This window comes from Eulemur rufifrons, chromosome 20, assembly GCF_041146395.1.
Source record: "Eulemur rufifrons isolate Redbay chromosome 20, OSU_ERuf_1, whole genome shotgun sequence".
NCBI classification, from domain to species: domain Eukaryota; kingdom Metazoa; phylum Chordata; class Mammalia; order Primates; family Lemuridae; genus Eulemur; species Eulemur rufifrons.
The window spans coordinates 10619906-10645726 of NC_091002.1; the positions used below are offsets into that span (position 1 = coordinate 10619906).

Here is a 25821-nt window from a genome sequence, read left to right on the forward strand (position 1 = left end):
CTGTTTAAATTTAAATTTACACTAAATCTAAAATTTAAAATTCAGTCCCCAGTTGGATAGTCTTATTTAAAGTGCATAACAGCTGGTGGCTACCGTGCTGGATGGTGCAGATATAGGACATTCCCATCACTGCACAGAGTTCTTTTGGACAGAGCAGATCTAAATTGATCACCACGGTATCTGGGGTTTTCTGCTTTTTAAAGTGTGGGAAATGATCCTGGGGGTCATTTCAGGAGCTCAGAAGGGAATAGGTAACCACCCACCTACCAGAAAGATCTCCATTTAATTTCCCAAGTGTTTCTTGGCAGGTTAGATGTCAGGCCAGATGGTCAGAGAAAAACCCAGGGAGTGTGACAAATAGCATGTGACTGGCAGCCCCTATCTGAACGGTGACTTCCCTTTCAGAGCAAGGGATCTACGTTATACAAATCGAGTTGTGGGTGCACCTGTCACCACCTGCCCCCCACCCCATCCCCAATGCCCCCTTCTTTCCAGCTTTATCATCCCTGGAAGGCTGTCCTGGCTGTGAGACCCCCCTGCACAGAGTCTGAGTTAAATTAGCTTCGTGCCCCCGAGCATGTGTTCAGTGTCATGGGGATGGGTGGGGCATCAGCTGATGCAGTGCTCCCTGCCACCTGAGAAACACGTGGCTTGTTTCACTCGCCCTCGTCAGGTGTGGTGGGCACACAATTTTAGAACTTGCTCCTGAGTCCTGTATGATAATAGTTAAGACTCAGCAAGGCTCTTGCTTTTGGAGAGGGTTGACTGTAGGTCTGCAGAGTTATTGGGTGAAGAGAACATCCCTCATACCTTCATCTTCTTTCTCCTGCTGGACAGAAGCCGTGGCTGGCCAGAGCATCATCCTCTTCAATTCCATTCCTGTCACTTCCCTTCCAAAGGCACCTGATTGGGGTCTCCGGGAGTGTTCAGAGCTACTGCAGAAAGTACTGCCCGGGAACTTGCAATTTTCTTTCTGAAACACAGCCCTGTTGGGGTGCGTAGTTGCATATAGTGACTCAGACCCTTTCATGGGGGTGCACGTTTATTTAAAAATGCATAATAGAGCCTCCCTACTCACAGTGGTGCTGCACTGGCATCCATGGGGACTAATGAGAAATACAGAATCTCAGAGCCCACCCTGACTTCTTTACTCCAAATGTGCATTTTAACAAGGTCCCTAAGTTACATGCATGCATGTGCATTACAGTTTGACAAGTGTCTTAGTCAGTCCGGGCTGCTCTAACAGAATACCATAAACTGGGTGGTTTAAATAACAGAAATTTATTTCTCACAGATCTGGAGGCTGGAAGTCCAGGATCAGGGTGCCAATGCAGCCAGGCTCCGGTGAGGGCTCTTTTTGGGTTGCAGACTGCTGTCTTCTTGTGTCTTCACATTGCGGAAAAAGGGCTAGAGCACTCTGTGGGGTCCCTTTTATGAGGGCACGGATCCTCTTCATGGGACTTGCTGATTATGCCCCAATTTCATGACCTCATTACCTGCTAAACTGGGGGTTAAAATTTCAACATATGAGTTTTGTGTTTTTACAAGTATTCAGTCCATTGTAAGAAAAAACCCCATATTGGACACTGTATGTGTGGAGAGATAGACCAAGAGGGAGTGGGGGTGGGGTGGGGGGAGAGAGAGAGAGAGAGAAAGACTAGAAAGTAGAAGAGAGAGGAGAAGGGTCCTGCTTAGGTAGGGCTGGCCAGGAAAGACATCCATGCAGAGACCTGAGCCTTGAGCCACTGTGAATTGTGGAATCTGGGAGAAGGCTTCAGATAGGCAAAGAGGTAGCTGGAGAGCTTTTCGGGTGCAGCAAGGGCCAGAGGAAAGGCAGCCTGAGAAGCAAGTGCTGCCTTGGCCTCGGGGCTAAGCTTGGGCCCGACTGTCTGCAGACCACGGGGGGAGAAGCCAGGCCCTGAGCAGCAGAGCGCTCCTGGGCTCAGCCCTACGGGCCCTTAGAAAAGCCCCACTTGCTTTATTTAGTTCAATGGAGAAAGGCGGGGCTGCTGTGAAAGAGAAAGCGCTGAAGCCAGGCTGCTGGGACTTGAATTTGTCAAGCCTTTGGAGCAATTTCAGAAGGGAGCTGTCAGGGCAGAGGTGGGAGGAAGCATTTTGGGGTGTCCACACCCTATGTGGACGCTGAAGCATCCCCAGCAGGGACTCATGTGGTCTCAGCCAGGGGCCTTTCTGGTCCCTGGGATGTTGAGGGAGACCCTGCGTACTGGACTTTAGAGACCGAGAGATCAAGCTGAGCACCGTGCCGGGAGCTTCGAAGCCCGGAACGATGTGTGTGGATGAGGTTGGGGTAGAGGAGGTAAGCGCGGGGCCGCAGGGCTTCTCCAGCTTCACCGTGTGCTTGAGTCACCTTGTGACATGCAGGGTCTGCTGCAGTGTCCTGCGTTTCTCATCCCAGGTGAGGTCGATGTGGCTGGCCCGGTGTCCACTCTGAGGAACACGGCTGTAGTGCAGACAGTTTCCTCCAGGTACCCAGAAAACCTGGGTATTAGCTCAGGTTTGCCACTGAAATTCCTAGGCCCTTCATGTAAACTGAACCCCAAAGACAAGGGGTGTGGCCCTGATCTAGGATCTTTCTGGACACTCAGGGCTTCCCTCCACCCTTGGGGATTTGGTGATAACTGCCCATGCAGGTGGTGGCTTTAATGAAACACTAGGACACTGTGGCCATCTCGCATATGGAGTTTCAGGCCAGTTTTGGTGAGGGCAGGGGCCACAGAGTGATGGGAACAACACAGGCAGGAGTCTGGGTTCTCCTGGAGCTTATAGCCTGCAGTGGGGAGTGAGCGATGAAATAAAGACAGGTTTTGGTGAGGGAGTCCTGGAGAGTCCAGGAAGGCTGCCTGGAGGAAGGGCTTCTTCCCTCTGGAAGCAACAGGGGATACGTGGGCTCCTCCACCTTTGTGAATCACACAACTAACTTGCCTGGATCTGCCCGATGACCACAACAGAATCTGTCTTTGGGGCCAGTTTGGACTCTTGGCTCAGGCCTTTGGTGTAGCCGCTTTGGGCCATCCCCTGTTCCCACGGCCACCCTTGCTGGGGGCTCAGCCAGCCTGCCCCTTCCCATCCCAGCCTCTGCCAGTGTGGGTATGGGTGTGGGGGTGGGGCCATGTGGAGGCCAGTGTCAGGTGGGACGGGAAGGTGAAGGGATTTTGGTGGGGAGTAGGGAGGTAGTGGGCCTCTCTTTGGTCTCCTAGAGGTGAGTTTCCATGGGAACTGGTGATGGGGCTGGTCTCCCTGGGTGCAGGACACCAGTGAATGCTGCAGACCTCACAGCAGAGCCCTGGAACGCTGGCAGCTGGGCAAGGCCCTGCCCCTGCCCTCCCTTTCTCCCTCAGGGCTCCTTCTTCCCCTGCACCCTCAGCCCAGCCCTGGGGTGGGGACCATTTCTGTACACCCTGCAGCTCCCCTGTCAGGTCCTTGCAGGCTCTGCAGCCTCCCTGTTCCTGCTGGGAAGGCTGCCCCTCAGGGCCTGGGAGCAGCAACTCAGACTCCAGGGTGCCCAGGGGCCTCCTGTGGGTCTGTTAAATGCAGATTCCAACTCTGGTCTGGCCTCAGGAGGTGCCCCTGCTGCTGCTCCTCTGACCAGGGGATAGGGACTCCCATGAATGCCTACCTCAGCTGGGCAGGTGGCTGGGGTTGCCTTCTCTTTGCTTCCCCTCGGGGTGGAAGCAAGGCCTGTCCCATTGGAGGGACTGAAAACCATCCACTTTCAACACGGTTTCCAGGTGGAGTGGAGGTGCAGGGCCTTGACACTGGGAAGAAGTTCGCATCCTGCACGAGAGCTGCTGCTGGGATTGCCGTGGCTGAGCTGGAGACGTTACAGGGAGAATCTGACCCAGCCCGCAGGTTTCTCAGCATCCGCCGGCCCACTGGACAGGCTGTGTAAATGGCTCCAGGAAGAGGGTGTGAATGGAACCCAGGGCCTTCTGCTGCTCAAGGTTCTACCCACCTCGTCTGGATCCTCCCTTATCTGACTCTGTGGAAGCTTTGAGGCACTTGAGGGGAACCGGTGCAAGGCCTGTTTAGCTCCCAGCTTCCCCCTCTCCTGGTGGGTTTGGAGAGCTGGATCTGGTGGGGTGCAACCTCTCCACAATTTGTGCTCCTTTCCAAGGACAAATGCAGAGGGAAGCTCTTGTTTCAGCTGGAAAACCCATGAGAAACAGCCACACGAACAAAGCCAGGGCCTCCCTGGCTCCCCTCTTCCCCCCAGAGGCTGAGGGTCCTCCTGACACTCTGAGGGCAGGGTCTGGGAGGAGGTCAGGTGCAGAGTGCTGCTGCTCTCTCATGGCTGCAGAGCGTGGTCCACTGGCGGCGGCTATGCGAGCCTGACCTCCAGCCCCGGGGTGCAGCTCCGCTGTGTACAGCGTGGAGGCAGCTGTGTAAACTGCAGGGCGGGGTGTTGCAGCCTTGGTGAGGAGCGCCCGCCCGCCAGTCTAGAGAGCTAGTGAGTGCTGCCACCCTCGGCCCTGTTTCTCATGCTGTTAACTGAGTTTTCTGGACATTATTTCTTCAGCATTGCCTTAGGCATTGCAAGACTCAGTTTCTTCATGTGCAGATGAGGGGGCTGTTGTCCTGGCTATCTGTGTATTTCAGGATGGAGGTCCTCTCCTTCCCAGTTTTCAAAAAGAAAAGCAGTATTACAGTTCATAGGAGGGAGAGTTAATAGGTCCTCTCAAAGGTAGCCTGTTGATCCCATAAGGTCACTTCCCTCAGCTTCTAGAGCTCTGGGACAAGGTGGAAAGCCCATAACCTGGCCTTTGGAGTCAGATCTGGGCTTGGGTCCTGGCTTGGTTGATTGACTCCATCAGCAGCTGCAGAAAAATGGTCATCACTCCCTGTAAGAGGACGGAGGGAGATGGTACAGGAAGGGTGCTTGGCACATAGGTGAGGGCATAAAAGATAGTTATGCTGAGGATGCAGCAAACTTCCCCACCCGACACCAGCCCAGGCGTCTGAAGGAGTTAATCCCCTTCTCAGGGAGCAGGCAGCCCCGCTGCTCTGCCTGGCGGGACCAGTGTTTGGGAAGGGGTGGAAGCCCCGTGGGACAAGGCTGCACACAGGTGACAGTGTATTAGTTTTAGGGTGAAGGTTGTGAGCTGGAGCTGTTTGTTGGAGGGCACAAAGGGAGATCCATTCTTGGTATGAGAAATCCTTGGGCTCTCCAAGCCCCAGTAATAGGGAGGAGGGAAGAGGAGAGGAAGAAAGGAAGAGAGAGAGAGAGAGAGAGAGAGAGAGAGAGTGCTAGAGCACGAGAGGGTGAGCGCACGGTTCTGTAATGGAAACTTGGCATCCGGCCTCGCTTTCTGTCCTTCCTTAGTGCATGTGGCTTGCATCTCGGATTGAGAACTGGGCTTCCTCCCCTTCCAGCCAGCACCCCACTATCTCCGGGGCCCTCTTCTATCCCCACTCCTCTGCGCCTGCAATTCCACTGGCTTCCTCTGCTGGTGACATGTGACATGCGAGCCTGCTGCCTCCCCTCTTTGCCCCCCACCCCCTCTCCTGACTAATTAGGCCAACATGCAACTTCCAGGCCCTGGCAGATGAGGAGCCAAGAATGCCGTGGACAGGGGCCAAGTGTTTTTGTTGACATTGCTCAAGTGTAGCTTCGCAGAGCGGCCTCTTTGCCGTAGCAGAGAAGTCCAAGGAAGCTGGGGAGGTGAGCACAGGGAGATCAGGGAAGACAGCCAGCCTGGGCACCTCTCCATGTCCCCTTTGCCTTCCCCACCCTCTGAGCCTTCCCCACCACCCACCCTCTGCCCCTCCTTCCTAAATGCAAGAAAGTAGCTCTTCATGTCTTGGTCCATGGGACCAGTCGGTCTCCAGGAAATCAACACCGGCCAGAGCGCCGTGCACAGGGTTGGGCTTTAGAACCATCTTATTCTTTTGTTTGTGATGCTTTCGAGGGGTGATCCTCCTGCTTCACTGCTTTCCTAATATGGTCGTGTGTCGCTTAATGATGGGAGTACATTCTGAGAAATGTGTCATTAGGTGATTTTGTCACTGTACAAATATCACAGAGTACACTTGCAAGAGTTCAGATGGTGCAGCCTACTGCACACTTAAGCTGTGTGATATAGCCTGTTGTTCCTAGGCTGCAAACCTGTACTGAATACTGTAGGCAAATGTAACATAATGGTAAGTGTTTGTGTGGCTAAGCATATCTAAACATAGGAAAGGGACAGTGAAAATATGGTATTATAATCTTATGGGACCATCTTTCTGTATGCCATTCATTGTTGACCGAAACATCGTTACGCAGTGCATAACTATGGTTTCTGGGGAAACAACCATCTTTGAAATAGGTCCAGTGTGACAGTCTTCATCCCTAATACAGGGTGTCCCAAAAGTGGCCATACATAAGGAAAATGGGAAATGGGACACCCTGTATTATAAGGTGCAGGCTGCGTTATTGAGCTACCTTACCATAGCTGCTTAATGCAACCCCGACGGATTTCATCCTGCCCAGGGACCTACCAAGAATTTGGCCTTTGAGGTCACTAGACCTGGGTTCAAATCCTCATTCTGCCACTTGCGGGTCATGTGATCTGGACAAGTTATTTAACCTCTGTGTGCGTCAGTTACCTTATTTGCAAAATGGAGCTGACATTTCCCTGTAGGGCTGTTATGCATGAATATGAAACACAGTGAAGAATGGAAAGTTTGCTGTACATAGTAGATGATCAGTGAGTGGAAGCTGTGATAACTATTGAATGGTGGTTGGTGTGGTCGTGAATTGGCTCTGATCTTAGGCAAATTCACTCCTACTCTGATTTATTTATTCCAAAGGTTAAGTTCACCCCAGAACCAACTGCCCCTTCCTACCTCAGCAGGAATTTTGTGAAGACAAACGAACTGGGGTGTAATATTGTCAAACTTGGTTCTCAGTGGGAAGGAAATGAGTGCAATGTGTCAATTTCGTCACTCTTACTTTCTCAGGCTCTGGTCTCTGTATTACTGTATCAGTGGTCCATGGTCAAATATATTTTTGTTGAGATAAAAGTTTGTAGGTTTTGGACTTTAGAGGTGCTGCCTTAATAGTCACTAATTCCTGAAGATATTGAATCATTATGTTAAAAAATCCTCTAATTTTCTGCTACAATAGCTGGCTTTATTTTTACATCTCTTAATTGGTATCAGCTTTTCTCTCAGAATTACAGAACCATGGAAACTTGGCATAAGAAAGAACTTTGGAAGTAATTGGAAAGGATACTCTTGCTTCTTTGCAAATCTTTAGGGTCTTCCTGAACATTAGGATTGCACCACAAAGCATTTTTCTTTGGCCCATGTTATGAGAATAGTACAATGGCCAATCTTCTGGCCATAGCCCGACTCTCGCTTTAGGTACCGTGTGGGTGTGCAGATGCCATGCTGCTCTCCCATGTCGCAGTGTTCTAGCAGAGGCCATGGTGCCCTGCCCACCTCGCTCTGTTCCGACCTCTTTAAGAGCAGGCCAGCAGGGTCTGGCTTCGAGTACCTGCATCTCATTGCCCAAGGCCCTTTTCTGAGCGCCACCTTGGACACCCACCTGGCAGGTTGGAAGTGCTGGGGAATCAACGTCTTCTTTGAACAACCTTCAACCAATGTTAGACCAGGAGTAGGTGGATAAAGACCCAAGCTCCCCACCCCTGGGGTGTCTGAGATGCATGTCTACACTGGCTCCCAGAGCTTTCCAGAAGGGTTAAGTTCGAGTTACTCATTTTGACAACTGGCTTGAAAGGCACCGTTTATTGGCTGGTTCCTCTTCCCCGTTCTACTTCCCCACTCCCCTGCCAGTTCTTCCTCGGATCACCTCCCATACAAACCACGTGGGCTCAGATCCGCCTCTCAGGGGCAGCTTCTGCGGAAACCCAGCCTGAGACAAAGGGGATGCCTTTCTCCACACTTTCGGATCATTCATGATAATATGGTGTTATATTCACATTTAGAACTGCTTGTTGGAGTTCAGCACTGCTCACCTTACTGTTTCCTCATGAGTTTTTGAGATTATTTTTCTCTGCTTGTCACTATTCTTAATCATGAGAATCAACCATTTGGGTTATCGAGAATATACAAATGCCTTGCTTTGACCTAGACTTATCTTTGGAACTGTCCTCACAGTTTTGGCTAAGCTGATACATGTGTCTACCATGTAGGATTTTGTATTTCAGAGTCTAAAATTATTGTTTATTCTAGTTAGGCTCCACACTCTCCTCCCCCACTGCCCCTGCTTTTTTTTTTTTTTTTTTTTTTTTTTAATGAAAACCTAAAAGGGAGTGGGGGCTCTCCTGGCTGATATGCATAAGTTGTAATTTGTAATTAGATATCTTGATAAATTTACTTCTGGAATCAGGGGCTATGTTTTACTGGCGGGGGGAGACCTCAACACATGAGTTGCTGATATTATGTGTGTCCTGTTGGCTTAGATGAGGTGCCCACATGCATTGTGATTTCCGGAAACTTCCATGAGTCTCACTTTATCTACTTATAAAGTGGGAAGAGCTATTTCAACCCGTACTTGCTGAGCATCTACTCTGAGCCAGCAGTGACTAGGTGTTGGAGAGACAATTGTCCACTCTCCCCCTTTCCTGAATGGTGTTGTGAGCCTCAAAATTGATAACGAAGGTGAAATCATTTGGCAAACTGAATCTCCGTGGAAATAGAGGAGTGGGCATGAAGCCCTTCAGCTCCTCAGTGGCCACTTCAGACACCACGTTGAAGTGGCTGGGTGCCCTGTGTGGCCTCATGTGAAGGCCACTGGGCCCAGGGACTAGGCCCTAGTCTTGTACTTAGAACCATTTTCTGCCCACAGCAACCCTGGACACTGCAGAGGCAGCATGGCCTCGTGTCACTTCCTTCTTTAGTGCCAAGCCCCTGGAAAGAGCCACCCTGACTGCTGTCTCTGGCTCCCTGTGACCCCCTGTGGTCAAGCTCCAACTGTTCTTTCTCTGTCTTTGTCTTCCTTGATCTGTCTGTGGTCAAGGCTGTTGGCTGCTCTCTTGTTCTTGACATTATTTTTGCTCACCTTCCATGACACCAGCTTTCTCTGTTCTTTCCCTTCTCATGATCCTTTGCTGAATTCTTTTCTCTCCTTGCTCTCTAAAGGTGTTGGGTTCTTCTATTCCTTCTCTCCAGGCAACCCCATCCATATGTATGCTTCACACCCTTCCCTGCTGGCTGATGGCTGCCCTGAGGCATCTCCACTCACGTTATTTGGGCAGCACGCCTCCCTTCCATGCACTGCAGACACTTCACATGCAGTGTGCCCTAAACAGATGCACTGCCTTCTCCTCTCCCAGGTGCTCTGCAGCTTTTGTTCTTCCTCCTGGCACTTCCATCCCACAGTTATCCCAGCCAGAGCCCTGGGCATGGGTACATTCTCGCCCCCAATGCACCTTCTGTGGTCTACTTTTTTCTAGTTCATGCCTTCGTCTCTTGTTGATTGAAGACTTGCTATGTGGTGCTCACTGGCCTATGCTTTGGAGATGGTGAAGTGGTGGTATCTTAGCTTGGTAACCTCCCCAGAGGGCAGATCCTGAGCTGGGGTTTATTTGGGAGGTGGTTCAAGGAAATCCTGATCGGGGCTAGACATTGGTGGGCTGGAGCCAGCTCACACAGACTCAGTGGATGTGAGAGGGGCCGACTCTCCCCAACTCCATTTTTAATGATGTCATGTTGGGATCTTGAAATTGGCCATGGTGGGAATATTGACACCGTGGAAATTGACCAATGGCTACAAGTCAGATCTTCCCTCCCACCCTCTGAGTGTTGGTTTTTAAACATTTCTCAGCATGTCATTGGGAGCAGAGAGTAGAGACAGGGAAGGGACAGCAGCTAATAAAGTGTGCTTTATCAAGAGGATCACACTGTAGACAACTGGAGCTTAATCCCACTGGGGAAAACTCTGGAATCCAGTTTAGGACACACACATCAGAGCCATCCCACTCACGTGGTGAGGTATCTGTACACCATTTCCCACCAAGCATTGGTCAAGAGCTGCCTTGGTTGGGCCTAGGAGGACCCAGAAGCCAGGGGAACCCCTCAGGCAGTCAGAGGCAGGGTTGCCTGGCGGGTAGGCAGGGCTGAGCGAAGGAGGGTCAGTGCAGGCTGAAACCCAGCTGTGAGTGATGTGTGGTTATTGTCTCTTTCTTCCCAGAGCTTGACCTCATGGACCTCATAGGGGAAGACAGAAAGTGGATGGTGGGGAGGAAGCTGATGCAGGTGAATGACACTCTGACTTCTGAAGACGCAGGACTGCGGAGCAGCAAGAACTGCACTGAACCAGGTAACGGGTGGCTGGCTGCACACGGGCAGGGGCGTCACTTTCTCTGGTTGTGGCTGAGGAAGTGCTGGATGCCTGTTTGTTCTTTGAGTTCTAATCAGGAGAAGCTTTAAGGACATTTAGGGCAGGATCTAAGCAACTCAAAGGTGAGATCCTACGGGACTATGAAGGTGTTTTTCTACCTCTGTGTTCTTTTCCTAATGGAGCTGGGGAAAGGTAAGTCCAAGGCACTGAAGCTCCTGACTCTGCTGGCGTCACACGTGGAGGCTGGTGCTAGCTAGTGAGAAACTGAGTCAGGGGTACGGAGGGGAGGTCGTTCTGTGGCCACCTTTGCTTGGATCCCTGGGATCCTCCGCATGGTTTTCAGTCAGGAGCCTTGTTTCTGTTACAGTAAACACACAGGTGTTGGGCCAGATCCTCTCCCATGATGCTGATCTTTTCGAAGAAATGAATTTTCTTTTATCAGTTGTTATATTTGGTATCTATTGTGTCTCTCCTTAGAAAGGTATATGGAACATTTTACCTCTAATAATACTGGACTACTAAAGAAAACAAACACAAAGGGGTCAACAGGAGCTAGGAATTGTCAGAACCCAGCTCACCAAGCCTCAGGGAAACGACACGCACTGCTCTGGGTGAATGAGGTCCCTGATAGTTTAGAAAGGGATAGTTTAGATAGGTTGGAAAGTTCTGGAAAGGGCCAGTCCCTAAGTATCTTAGGCTTTGGAGGCCATATATAGTGTCTGTAGTATATTCTTAAAAAATGCTTTTTTACAATGCTTTGAAATTTTAAAAATCATTCTTAGCTCACAGTAGATCTGTGGACTTATTTTGTCACCCTGACTTGCACTTCTCCGCTCACTGGGGCCTCCCCCCTTGCCTGCTGGGGACTCAGGCCTCGTGTGTGCCCCTTTCAAAGAAAGCTCAACAACACGTTGATTCCACATTCAAGGCCTATCTCGTTTTTAGTGTCATAATGGAAGGACATAAACAGTCTTTATTGCAGCCCAAAGAACCATAGACCTTTGAGGACAGCAGGTGTTTTAGGGAGTTGTGTGTCTGTGCTTTCTGGGGAAGGTGGGTAGAAGTGCCCTTCCCCACCGTGCTGAGAATTTTAACAGTCAGCTCAAAGCAAAGCTGGAAAGAGTTAAAAATAGGTTGTCTACTCCCCCATACCAAAAACAAAACAAAACCCAAACCCTACATAATCTATATTCCTCAAGCTGGAGAATTCAAGGGTTACTGTGGCTGTTACGAAATGCTCACAAGGAACATTCTTGAAGGTCAGTGAAGCCCATGGGCAGCTACATGAAGTAGAAATGAAAATAGCCATAAAGGGTTTGAGTGGCCCCACTGAGCGGCTGAGCCCAAGGCAGGTTTCCCAAGGCCTGGCCTGGGAGTAAGGACAGGTGCAGGCTCTGTGCTAAGAACCCTATTTGCTGCTCTGGTCTTGTGGACAAATAATTTTCAACATCTTTATCCTACTAATAGACTGATAATGACAATGACTGAGATATTAGGAGAAAGGAAATACAGTATCAGAGAGCCCAGTTGTCACCTGTGGTATGGGAAAGAATGGAGTCAGGCATGATTTGGTGACCAGCTGTGAGTGTCAGGTTCGGCCACACACAGGGCTTGCAGGGAGGGAGGGCTTTTGTTCCCTGTTGCCAGGGCTGTGTTTGGGGGAGGAAGGTGGGCGGTCTCCCCATGAGTAGCGTTGCTCACTGTATTAGGAAATGCCTTTCTCCGAGTGACAGGTGTTTTAATGCGCTTTTAATAAAGTGCATTAAAAGCCACTGCAACAGAGGAAATGACTCAGCCTCATAGGTAGAAAAGAAAATGTCCAAGTTGATAAAAAGAGCACAAAACCAGAACCTGCTGGTGTTGGCAGAGAGGGCACAGGGAAAGGGAGGAGAAGAAAGGCTTCAGGAGGAAAGTGGGAGGAAGCAAAAGAGCGCTCAGTCATGCTGTGTAGAGCAGGTCCACAAAGAATATGGGGCCCGGAGGGACATTTTTGATTTCCTTTTTTGTAGTCTAAGATGACTGGGCTTGATTTCTGGGGCCCTTGATTTGGAATAAAATGCTGTAGGGGAGATGATCATGCCTGAAACGGGAAGAGTCCTGTTCAAATCCTAACACATCAGGGGCTGGCTCAGAACCTTTGACCTTCATGAAGACTGCTGGGACCATCCCAAACTACAGTGGCCATTCTCTTTTCTGAATGCCACTAGTACAAAATATCTCTAACTGCACTGTCCAATATGGGCATTCAACGGTGATTTAAATTCAAATGAATTCAAATAAAATAAAATTAAAAATGCTGATTCTCAGTTGTACCAGCCTCATGTCAAATATCTGACAGACACATGTAGTTAGTGGTTACCATAATCGAACAGCATGGACCATAGAACATTTTCATTGTCACAGAAAGGTCTATTGGACAGGCTGGTCTAGAACCTTCAGTTGTCTTTGGACATATCTCCTGTCTTTGCAGCCTGCTTGCAAACATCTCAAGGATGTAGAGTGGGTATGTAAATCGGACAGCCCTATCTCTCACCTGGGTCTTGGGTCCCTGCTCACTTGAGTTTGAATCCCAGCCTCGAAGCTGTGGGCTTTGGCAATAGTCAGGTTCCCTAAGCCTCTATGTGCTTCTCTGTGAAGTTGAGATAATCATCCTGACCTTTCATGACTGCTGTGAGAACTGGTAATGAAGTAATAAAGTACGGACAGCTTCGTGCCCCATGTTTGATAGCTCTATCCAGGAGTGTGCTCATGAATTTCCCACTGTCTGCTGGGGAGTGCCCATCTCCCCATTTTGGGCGGGGCGTGGTGCAAGATTCCTAGAGTGACATTCTGCAGCCACTCCCCATGAGAGCAGGCAGATACGACTTGTCTGGTTCTGTCAACAGGCCGTGCCCACAGGTAGCCCAGGTCTGAGCAGTCAGCAGTGCCATCTTCTCACACAGGCAAGCTTTGAAGATCCCGGGTGTGGTAATGAGCGCCACTACCTCTGCCCAACCATCTGTTTCTAGCAACAGTGTGAGCAAAGCATTGTCACAGACAGCATGGCCCCCGGTTACCTGGCGCTCTTACCAGAATGCTGTGGAAGGCTGTTTCTCCGTTGGAACTCAACAGGTATTTTAAGAAAAAAAGTTGAGAGCCAAAGTACTCGTAAGGTCTTGATTTAGATGTACAATTTTAATAGCATACATGTGTCTGCCTCTAATTTGTTGGGTAGGGAATCGAACTGGAGAGAGCCAAGGGCTGGTTCACTCCAGGACATTGCTCAGTTTCCCTTAAGAGGCCCGGTACACAATGGCCAATACTTGTGCTGGTTGAATATAGTGGTGCCTGCTCTCAGAAGTCTTAAATATAGGGGCCTGTGGTTTCTGGGCTCTCCCTTCCTATTTGCGATGACGTCAGCAGCAGCAGTGTGCTTAACAGAGACAGAGGATCAGGGTTCCCTCTGTGCTTGGAAGGGTGATCACCCAGGGACTTGAACATTTGGGGTGCAGTGTTCGTCCTGGTCGTGGGAGTACTGCTGGCAAGGTCACAGGCAGGAGTTAATTGGGTGCCTGTCGTAAAGTACACCCAATTGCCACTTGTGATGTCACAGGGCTTCTCATACTGTAGACCGTGCTGTCGGAACCGCTGGCTTTAGATGCCATTAGAGTAAGGCTGTGGATTCAGGCACTGGAGCTGGAATTACTTCTATTCTGGTTGTATTCCCTGCTGGGGATGTGGGGATGCTTTGCCTCTCAGATGCCCACTTTCTCACCTATGAAATAGACCTTCAATTAAATTTATCCCTTCCGTTGCGCAAATTCAATAATTGCAAGAAATTTCAAGAATAGAAATTCACAAAAACTTCCGCCCCATTGCACAAATACCTTAACTTCCCTTAATAAGTACTCTGTGTTTGCAAAATTCCATGTCATGCTTTAACTCTTCTTCTTCTCTCTCTACCCTGTTCCTCCCTCTCTTTCCCTCTCTCTCTTTCTGAAAACCAGAAGCCCAGAACAACCAGTTTGTGGGCCAGGGGAAGCCTAGGGTGCCCATTATAAAATGGCGGTGCTGTCTGTGACTGGTGTGACAACAGATGAGTGACATACTCTTCCTATGACAGCTGCTATTATAAGGATATTGCTTTTTACATTTTGCATTTTTTAAAAAATGGCATTCTTCCTCTGCCCCACAAAGAACTAATTTTGGTGGAAATTTCTGATACCTATATATTTTTAACCTCCAGAACTGTAGGAACAAGACTGACCTCTGGGCTCCAAGTTTTTTTTTTTTGTTTGTTTGTTTGTTTTTGCAGTTGTTCCAGCTCTCTGTGAAATTTTAAGGTTGTTTTCTTAGCCTGACACTGCTGATTTAATCTGAAGCCTGGAAACATTTTTTTTTGGGGGGGAGGGGGGCGAATAACACTTGAAATTGTTTATTCAGATGACCTATTAAGAGAAATTTAACTTTGAATAAATTTGATCCACAGAAAATTAAGTTAGCTAAATGTAATATTGAGGGTGGTGGACAACTGTAGCAGAAATGAATTCTTTGTAATATTTATTTGTACACTTTGAGGAATTCTATTTATACACTTCATAGTCTGTCTCCAGAAAAATCTATTATCTTTGGGTTTTCAGTTCTTTGGTATTTTAAGGAAATGGGTTTTTCTTCAGAGTGCCTCTTTCAAATAAACTTTGGAAGAAGGAAAATATTTAAAATGATGGCCTTTGGTACAGGCTTCACTGTGAGACTGCTGGATTTCCTTCCGGTAAAGGATCATCTCACTCTGACTTCCTGGCTTAGTTGGGCCTAAGGCATCTGCTGGTAAGGACACTCGTCCTGTGTTGCAAGACCAAGGTGAGGCTAGCAGGGCACTGGTCCTAAGGGGATGTGCCAGGAGTGTTTGCCAGATCAGGTGTTTACTGGAATGGCCAGAAACCAGATAATCTAGGAGTTTAATATGAATTGCAATAGAGGAAGGAAGCCCTGAGTCCATATGAGAGAAGCAATATGAGAGTAGGTTCCAGGGATGAGTGTGGCCCAGGCACAAGAACTGGAGCCCAGATGCAGATCAGCAAGCAGAGCAAAGTGGTTCAGGGCGCCGGCTGTGAACAAAGGGAATCTCACTATTCTGGGGTTTAAACCATAACATCGGGGTTGGCTGGTTTTAAAATCACAGGGCTGGGCATGACCAATTCACAAAGCATGAAAGGGCCAACTTTTTCATCTTTTACATGAAAAAAAAAAAAAAAAAGATCCAGAGGGGATGAACAACCTGCCCAAGGTCTAAGGGCCTGTCAGAAGCAAAATAGGGCCACAAAATTCCCACACAGTACTAGATACATATTAATAATTGAATAGAAAACCTGATGTTCACACGATCTAGAGTAGCACTATCCAGTAGAAACCTAATTAGTGCTACAAGTGTAATGTTAGATTTTCTAGTAGCTACGTTACAAAAGAAGGAAACAGGTGAAATTCATTTTGATAATTTATTTAACCAAATATTTTTCAAAATATTAGCAAAGACAAATTGCAATCACCTCAGTGTGGTTATTGCTGAGTTTGAACCCAGGAAAGAACTAAATTTAAAGTCTTAAGATCCATGAATATGTTATTTTACTAGCTCACATAACTTTCACTGACTTCTCTCTGCAGTTGTAATTCTCATGATGATTCAGATAATAGCTGTTGACATTCTTAAGTGGAACAAATCAGAAACTAATCTGATCTCCTTTTTGATTTGTATCACATGCTTTACTGACTTAGTTAGATAGGGTAATAGAAGCTGCTGTAACAGATAAGTTGTTCCGATTCGGGGATTTAACACAGGAGAAGTTTCTTTCTTTCTCGTGTAAAGTTCTGCTCTGTGGTTGGCCTTGTTGCAAGAAGTGGTCCATGGACTCTGGATCCTTCCATCTGGAGGCTTTCCCATCCTCACCTTGGCTTCCAAGGTCTCTGTGCTTCTTTGCATTAAGGGGAATGAGCTGGAGAATTGTGGGCAGGTAGCAGGGTTTTATGGGTGAGCTGCTCACTTCCGCTCACATTCCACTGGCCAGAGCTCAGTCACATGACAGCTTCTAACCACAAGGGAGGCTGGAACATGTATTAATACATTTTTAGCAAAATGTGGAAAGAAGAAGAGAAAACAGCTTTGGTGAACAGGTAGCTAGTCTTTGCTACATTAACTTCCCCCAAACTTGTTTCTTTTTGAAAAAACAAAAACAAATTTCCCAACTTTCCCTTATGTTTATCTTATTACAAAAGCAAAATACTCCCACTATGGAAAAACCAAAATCCAAACGTATGTCTTCCAAGCCTGGCTTTAGCTCATGGCTTAATCTTCACAATTCTTGCTTGATCATGGTGACACAATCTGATTCTCTTTTCACCATGGGAGTTTCGTCAGTGAGGTAGAAATTGTCCCTTTTGTGCCTATTTGCAAATTGCATCTTTTCTTTGGAAATACAAGAACCCTGGGGAAAGTAATGAGTGTTTTTGTGTAGATGAAGTCATGGGCAATCAATCACATGGAAAGAGCTGGAGTTGTGGGGTAAAATCCTAAATCCCAAGTCTGTCACCTTCGACCTGTGTGATGCAGGTGAGTTTCCTAAATTCTTTGCACCTCTTTTCCACCCTGTATAAAATGCAAATTAAGATGCCTTCATCACAGAGTTGTGGTAATCATTCAGTGAAGTAAGCTTTGTAGAGCGGCTGGGCTTAGTATGTGCCCATAGCATGTGCTGAGTAAATGGTAGCTACGTTATCTTTGTTACCAGAAGGACAATGGAGGGTGGACTGATGGCAGTCATTGACAAGGACTTTACCACTCTCAGGCATATTAGAACATTGTGGGATGATTCAAATTGTTGTAAGGATGAATAAGTTATGCAGTGTAGTTCAGCAGTGATGCAACATGAGAATCGGGCTGTGTGAAGGAGACATACAGAGTTATTAACTAGGAGGCTTCTGATTAATGGATTTTTCTGGCCTGAAAGGCCACTATGATGATCAACAGGATGAAAGAGGGAGTGGAGGATTTTCTACTTCATACTATCGAAGAGTTTAAAAGTCTCAGGCAGTGAGAGGAAAGGGACAGACGCGATTCATTTCTTCCAGCTTTGATATCCTTTTAGGATGTTTTTATCGAGGCATTCTTTTAAACCCTGTGCTTTGAAGGCAGCCCAGGCAGCTTAATCCAATGAGTGATGCCTGGAATCTTCCTGAAACACAGGTAGAGGATGATAAATGCAGAGGTTTAGTGGGCCTGTTGGCAAAGCACTTTAGACATTTCCAAGCTTTTTCACATTCATTAGCTCATTGGAACACGTTTGGTCCTTGGAACAAATACCTCAAGGTCAGGAGCGACTGTGTTGTGATGCTCAGTTGGTAGATTAGTTAGTGCGAGACCAAGACAAGTTGAGTTAAAGAATTGAGAATTCAGTCATAAATGTGAAAACAAGCCCAGGGATTATTGCTTCTAGTGGATTCCAGTGGTTTCCAAACCCTTTTCCTTTGAGCCACAGCTCAACAAATAAGAACCTTTGGGCAAATTGGTCCTGTTGACTGTGGAAATTTTCACCCCCAAGGTGTAGGTATTAGGAGATGGGGCCTTTGTGAGGTGATTAGGTCGTGAGGGTAGAGCCCTCAGGGATGGGATTAGTGCCCTTATAAAAGAGGCCTGAGAGTGGCTCCTCAGCCCTTCCACTATGTGAGGACATAGCGAAAAGACGCCATCTCTGATCCAGGATGTGCACCCTCACCAGGCACCGAGTCTACCAGCACCTTAATCTTGGACTTCCCAACCTCCAGAACTGTGAGAAATACATTTCTGTTGTTTATGAGCCACGCAGGCTGTGGTATGTGTTATGACAGCCTGAGTGGACAAAGACACCAGGTGAGCTGTGCACCCTGAGACCCACCTTGTGCACTGGCTGCCTCTGTACAGCCGGCTGCGGGGAGGACGGGGAGGATGGCTGGGCCTGCCAGCCCTCGGGGACCATCAGCAAGCCAGCTAACAAACAAACAAAGGCAGCGCATCAGCCGAATCTAAGACACCAAATCTCTCTTGCTGCGGGTTCCACATTCATTCAGCGCTCCTCATGAGTCATAGGAGCATTCCTTATTATACCTCATCTTGGGGGGCCGTGGGTTTTGTTTCTAAGCTTTCTTCCCCTGAGGAACACCAGGATGGCATGTCAACCTAGCTGTATTTTAAAATCCCTGTATAAAGTTGGGAAGGAATGTTCCTGCCTTGTCCTGCCTATGGACCTAATCTTGCCGTCTGGCTCCTTGCTGCCTTGGTGCTCACCTCTCCTGCCTACTTAGCACCTGGGCTGGCCACGTGCAGGGCTGAGGTGCCATGGGATGAAGACAGGGCCATGGGTCACTGACCCCTTCTCCTCTCCAGCCATCCTCTGACCTTAGCATGACACTCCCAGGCCTGGGGAGACTCTGGGGCTTCAGGGTAGGATGAACCCCAGGGAGGCCCAGCCTTTCTTCCCAAAGGCTCATCCTGGAGTCTCCAGGCCTGACCCATTTCTCAACAGGCTCCAGGAAAGGGGGCAGCCTGGCTGAGGGCTGCAGGAGTTGGGGGTTGGGGGGTCTGAGCTACCCCACTGGCTGTGCTTTGCACAGAGGCTCCAAGCATGGGCTGCATGTGGCCAATGGACTGACGGCCACCCCTCCAGTTTGTGTGCCCTGGGGTAGCCCCACCTAGGCCCGGGACAGGGCTCACATTGCGCCTCAGAGAGTGCGTCTAAATAAGTACATGTCTGGGCTATCATATGGGCGCTTCTGAGGTTCCTGATAGTGTTAATCCCATTTCATTTGGCTGAAATTTCTATAATAGAACAATAAAGTCCCTGAATTAAAGATTAGCAGCCTTTTTTAGAATCCAACTCAGAACAAAATGGGTCTGGGCTCAGCCCAGCGGCTGATGATCCATCCCTGTCAGGGCCTTTGTGCTGGGAGCGCAGCCCGGGCTCCGCAGCCCTGAGCCTGCAGCCGGACCTCGGGGCTCCCCTGGCATCCACACTGCTGGGGTCAGGGACGCCGGTTTGAGACAAGAAAGGCAACAAGCTGCAGACCTCTGGCATGGGCCATTCCGCAGGGAGCAAGGGACTAGGCCCAAGGAGTAGGCTGGACTCATTTAAGCTTCTGTCACCTCAGTTTCTAAGTGGACACTCAGAGCTCCCGCACTGCCTGGGGTTACGCAGAAGCCTGCAGACAACGAGTGCTCGTGGTTTGTAATTGTGAAGTACTCCTGGGCCCAGCTCGGGCGGTGGGGACCTGGACCAGCCATGTAACCTCCCAGAGCCTTGGTTGCCACCCCTGGGAAGTGGGGACAATTCAAGGGACAAACAGAAAGAGGCAGTGGAACAAGGTGTCAGCGCACAACCAAAGCTCAGCTGTGCGTGGAAGCCCATTTCCCGGCACCCACTCTGTGTGGGGCCCAAGGGGTCTCAGAAACAGAGTCTCAGTTCGTCACACTTGGGAGAGTGTGATTATTATTCACGCTGTTGATTCCTTTCCCTGCTTTTTAGAGCATGGGAGTTTTCTATGACAGGAGGTGAGTAAAACGAATCTGACAGGTACTCATACTATAAAAACCCAGGTGGAAAGTAAAAATAGCCCTAGTTGTCACAGCACAGGAGCCCAGCACACGAACAGTCTGTCAGTATCAAAGGAAGCCTCCCCATGGAGCTTTTCCCGGGGAACGGGAATTCCACGTATGCTGAAATCTTGTTGATTTGCCCTGGGCAAACCCATAGAAAATCCCCAATGATGGTGGTGTTGGTCTTCAGACTGAGTGTGCAGGTTGGGGTACAGGATGGGTCACCATGGATGCTGGAGATGGACTAAGGGGCATGAGCAGGTGGGAAAGAAGAGGGCTCGCTCTGCACTTGACTCTGACCTGTTTGTCTTAGTCCATCCGGGCTGCTGAAACAAAATATCACGGACTGAATGTCTTCAGAACAACAGAAATGTGTTTCTCACAGTTCTGGAGGCACCGGCAGAGTCAGTGTCTTGCAAGGGTTTCCTGGTTCTTAGATGACGCTTTTTCTCTCTAACCTCACACCGAGGAAGGGGCAAGGGAGTTCTCTGGGGTCTCCTGTATAGGGACATTGATCCCATTCCTAATCACTTCCCCAAAGGTCCCACCTCTTCATACCTCGGGGGTTAGGATTGTAATGTATGAACTTTGGGGGAACATAAACATGCAGACCATAGCATCCTTGCGTCATTGTTGAGGTGAGATCTGCCCTTTGGACGACGGGCTAAGAAACCACCGTCTTTTCATATTCCAGAAACACAGAGTTTCCCCACTGCCCAATCCATTTTAACCACAAACACTGGACCAATTTATTAAAGTGAATTATTTAATATTGAATTTAAAGGAAGGAAAGTTTAACACAGCTGTTCCTTCCCCTCTGGCAGCTGTTTGTACCCACTAACCCTGGCTTTGTGCAAGATGTTGGTCCCTTAGCATGAATCCTTTGTGTTTCTGGCTCAGGAAGGGATGTTTATGGATGCCCAGGCCGTGTTACTTGGTGCCTGGTGGCTCTGCTTAGTGGTTCCCAGGGGGACAGAATCTCTCAGTCGTCCCGTTATAAATTCAGAATTATTGTCCTATCGATGCCACAATTTCACATGCTGTTTATTTAAAATTTTGCATCTTCTCTCTCCCCATTCAGTCTCAAGAATCTTTCCTTTAGGTCCGGTTGTCTGTCCTTTGATATGCTCGAGGGATTGGTTCTAGGACAACCGCTGGCACACACACACCAGAATGCGTGCGCACAGTCAAGCTCTGGATGTAAAATGGTGTAGTGTTTGCATATAACCGGCACACATCCCCCTGCAGATTCAAATCATCACTAGGTTACTTACAGTACCTAACACAATGCCTACACATCCCTTTATTCACTGTAGTACTCAGCATGTGGCAAATTCAAGTTTTGTTTTTTGGAATTTTATTTTCTAGATATTTTTGATCTGCAGTTGGTTGAATCCATAGATGCAGAATCCATGGATGTGGAGGGCCAACTATACTTTCTTTCCTTTTTTTTTTTTTTTTGCTTCAGCATTTTATTATGAGCATTTGCAAGCATACAAAAAAATAGAATTTTACAGTGAACCCTATAGACCTAGCACCTAGCTTCTATAACTTACATTTTATTATACTGGCTTTATCACATGTTTATCAACCTATCCAACCCTGTATTCATCCTTTAATCCATTGCATCTTAGTAGACGGCAAAGTAATTTGTAGAAATCAAAACAGTCCTTCTCACACATATCATTATCTCCTGCATATTATTAGTTAAAGTTTATTATTTGTTTATGCTTTTTCGTTTTGGGTTACATTTATATACTGTGAAGTGCTAAGTTTCAAATGTACCATCAGTGGTTTCTGACATATGAATAAACCTGTACACCCAACCACTATCAAGGTGTAGGACATTCCATCATCCCAGGAAGTTCTCTCATGCACCTTTTCAGGAATCCCCAGCCCGGCACACCCTACACAACCCCTCTTCTGATTTCTATCATTATAGATTAGTTTATGCCTGTTCTAGAACTTTACGTGCATGAATCTTACAATATGTGATTTTTGATGTAGGTCTTCTTAGCATACTGCTTTTGAGATTCATCCATGTTTTTGTGGGTAATCACATTCTTGACTATACATACACATGCATAGATACACGTCTATACATGTGGATGACACATACAGTATGGAAAAACTTTCTGGGGAAAGGTTAATTTTTGGGGTGTATTTCTTTCCAGGAAATGCCTTGTAGATTTTGGTCACTTTTCTTAGATTTAGATATCTATTTTAGGTCAATTTTCAAAGAGACTTTTTTGATTTCTGGAAACCTAGAGCTTTGCTTGACCAGGGAAGGTAACCTAACAAGGGCCAGTGATCCCTAATACCCACTCTCACTTCCCTCCAAAGTAAAACCATGAACTGGACTCAGAATTCTTATGGGAAGGGAGGAAGGAAGGAGGGATGAAGTGTCCCTAGTCCTTAAGGCCTTAAAGCCAGTCACGCCTTTCAAGGGTAACGCTGCATATTCAGCTATAACAAGAAGTGGGAGGAGAGAAGTTGAGAATTTGGAGGAAATGGTCTGACCTGTTGAGTACACAGCCATGTTATTCTGCTGTGGGAGCTGCTTCCAGCAGCCAGGAGGCCTCCTCCTTACAAACACAGCATCAGAGAGAGAGAAAAACCCATTCTTTCTTCAACCACCTTTATTGGGAAATAGACGGCTGGTTAGGTAAGAAGACCAGGCCCTCTGCACCTAGACAGGGATTGCATGTGGTAGGGTCTTTGGAAAGGGTAAGATCCTCATTTTCCAAAACAAACTCTGTCCCAGCAGAACCCTTTGTTGGTACAGGTCCTCATTTGGTTCTTTTTTTGTTAGTTCCTGACACAGCAGTTGACTTTGAGTAGGTCACTGAGATGTGTAAATGACATGAACAACAGCAGCACACCCTTGGTGACCATGAGTATATTGCTGTGCCCATCGAATACCTTGACTAAGATTTGGTTCCCCCAGAAGCAGATGCTCAGACAAGGACGTGAGTGTGTGTTGTTTATTTAGGAGTTGACTCTGGAAACACCCGTAGAGGGTAGGGAAGTGAGACTGGGAAGGAGACACAAGGTAGCAGCCAGTATGTGGTGTGTCATCCCCTCTTACCACTGTGGGCGGCTAGGCTTAGTCTCCCCCGGGGAACCCAGGATACAGTGTGGAATACACACCTCAGAGTTCTCCCACCAAGAAGGAGGGAGCTGGGTGAATACACCGACTCCTGTCAGTCACGGTTTGGGGGCTACTCCAAGGGGTGTCAGTGCCCTGGTGCATCCCACCTGCCCCTCGAACAGGTAAAGCAGTGCCTGTGACCAGGGACAGACCTCTGGAAGAGGAGTACAGGAGCTGGAGGTTGAAAGTTGGGTCACTGTGCACCAAAGAGCTGAGGGTGAGGAGCGGTGAATCAGGCACCGACAGCTGTTGCTAAACTCCTATTTCCCGCAACAAAAGTGGCTTCGATGCTGTTGAATAGGTTGGAAATCTCAGCCTGACCCAGAAGACCATGTAACTGCTTTTCCTCCGTGTTTATGTGTGTTCATCTTGCTAAGTGCAGGCACTCAGACTCACCCCATTATTTTTCACTGCCTCATAACGTGTGTTTTTACAAGTGCGGGTGGCTCACTGCGCCGGCCTGCCGCAAGCCGTGGCTCAGCTGAGTCAGCCGAGCCGAGGGCGCCTTCAGGCCTGGGTCTGTGAGAGTGAGGTGCTTTCCTGGAAAACATCCCGTCCTTCCTCATTCATCTTTTACTGCCTCTGTCCATGCTCCGGACTTCTAGGGACCCCAGAGAAGCTCAAACCAGGTCAAAATTGAGAAAAGGAAACCAATAAGAAAATTCTGCTTGAGCTCCTTCTGCAAGAAAATAGAGGCTTGCTCACAGGGGTTCCCTTCCCCAGGGAAGATCTTTTTATGTTGCAATCAACTAAAGTAAAAGAGTTATTTCTAGAAGTGTTGCTGGGGCCTGGGGCCTGGCACATATGCAAACTCGGAGAGAAGACTCCATTTGAGCCCTGGATAAAAGCTGGAAGATGAGGTGTCACCACACAAGTGCAGCCTGTCCTGCGGGCTTTGGCATGTGTGTTCTTTTAGGGGCACACACTGGCTTTTCCAGCTCCAGAGTCAAAAGCAAATGTATTTGTATCTTCAGGCAACTATTAATCCCTCACTGGGCTCTACTTTATGGGAAATGGAATCCATATGTCACACAAAATTATTTTTCAAAGTGACTTGATATGCTTGAAGTTAGGAATGCTGTAGCCCTGGCATTCTGGTCCTCCATGATTTTGCATTTCCAGAGCCCCCGGATGTGGGACACATCCAACTTGGTGATGCTCTTCAGCCCAAAGCCTGGCACAGTGGGATGAAGTCACATGCTGGAAGGTGATGTGTAGGTCCCGCAATGGTGATGGAGTGCAGTTTCTAGAGGAAGAATTGTACCTGTGGTCTTTTAAAATATGCCACAAGTGCTTTGATATTTCTCTCGATGTGAAATGACTCTCATTGCCTTCCACTTGAAAATGCCTGACCTTTGTGACTAATATTCTATCTAGCAGATAGAATGTAGCAAAAGTTATGTGCCTTTCAAAGCTGCGTCGTAAAAGGCAATACAGCTCTCTCTCGTGGGATAATTCCGCTTGGAACCTGGCTGCCATACTGGCAGGAAGCCCAGGCGTCATGCTCCAGTTGGCAGCCCTAGTTGAGGTCCTAGCTGATAGCCAATGTCAGCAACTTGGTGTGCAAGTGAATATACCTCCTAGATGACCCTCGCCTAGTCCTCATCTGACTGCAACTGAATGAGAGACCTTGAATGAGAACTACCTGAGCCCAGCCACCTCCAGAATGAGGAGACGTAATAACAATAAACAATTGCTGCTATGTTGTGCTGCCAATTTGGGTTGTTTGTTATGCAGCCATGGTGACTGATACATATATACACTCACTGTCACACTGCCAAAGAACCTCTGGGGCCCATAAAGGAGCTCTACTGTCCATCACTCACTTCCTTCATCCGGCGCACTGACTGACTGACTTCTTGCTTCCTAGGAAATCAGTGTCTGGGGAGAAAAGATGAGGAGGGGTGTCTCTCTCTGATTGCCAGAGTCTCCAGCTTGCTGCCAAGTTTTGTGACCTAGGGGCAGGCAGGAGGTTTCCAGCTATTTCACCCTTAGGAGGTTGGGGATTGAGGGCCTGTTTGGTGTCTGGCTGTGAGCCATGGGGGCAGTAGCTGCCATCTTTCTCCCTCCAGATGAGATCACTGCAGTGGTGACAGCTGTGGGAAATGGCTCTGTCTGTTGTCCTCATGCCCTGGGCCCTTGGCTGAACTGCATACCTAACTTGCTTTTGGGCCGTGGCCCCCACAACCAAGCCTCTGGCCTCAGGAAGTGGTCGGTTGCAGGGTACATGGCAGTGTGGCTCCAGTGTCCCTTCCAATGCTTTGGTCCTGGGGAGGGCAGGTCCCTGTGTGCCCAACCAGGACTCTTTTCTCTTACTTCCTCCCCTGTACCTCAATCTGTTCAGCCCAGGAATGGGTCTGCCATTTCTTCGCTCACTCTTGGAGGGGAACGTGAAAATGCATGTAAGAGAACTTTGAAAATCTGCAAAGGTGTTGCAAAAATGGAAGCCACTATTAAGGGATTAGTGAGTAATCCCCAAGTCAGGCAGGAGCAGCACACCTGTGCAGCTGTCTCATCACCTCTAAGACCGTGAGTTAGAGTCACAAACTCTCAAAACTCAGAGACTTTAAAAAAGCATGTGGCCCAGCAGCCCGTATAATGCCTGGATGTCTTTGTAACATAACCACACAGAGATCTTCCGTCGTGTCCTTGTATAGCCTCAGTGATGGGGAGCTCACTCCCTACCTCCTTTTAGAGGCCTTTTATTCCATAGGCAACTAGGATTATTAAAATTGTCTTCCTTGTGGTGAACCAAACTAATTTTGC

The 25821-nt window shown here is 48.2% G+C and overlaps 1 protein-coding gene across 1 annotated transcript in view; it reads left to right on the forward strand.

The window, feature by feature from the left end:
- The window catches only part of SLC24A3 (solute carrier family 24 member 3), a 461900-nt gene that overhangs the window by 55965 nt on the left and 380114 nt on the right, over positions 1 to 25821 (forward strand). Inside the window, exon 2 of the mRNA XM_069495623.1 lies at positions 10157 to 10285. Coding sequence (XP_069351724.1) covers positions 10157 to 10285 — 129 coding nt within the window. The remainder of the gene's footprint in view (positions 1 to 10156; positions 10286 to 25821) is intronic.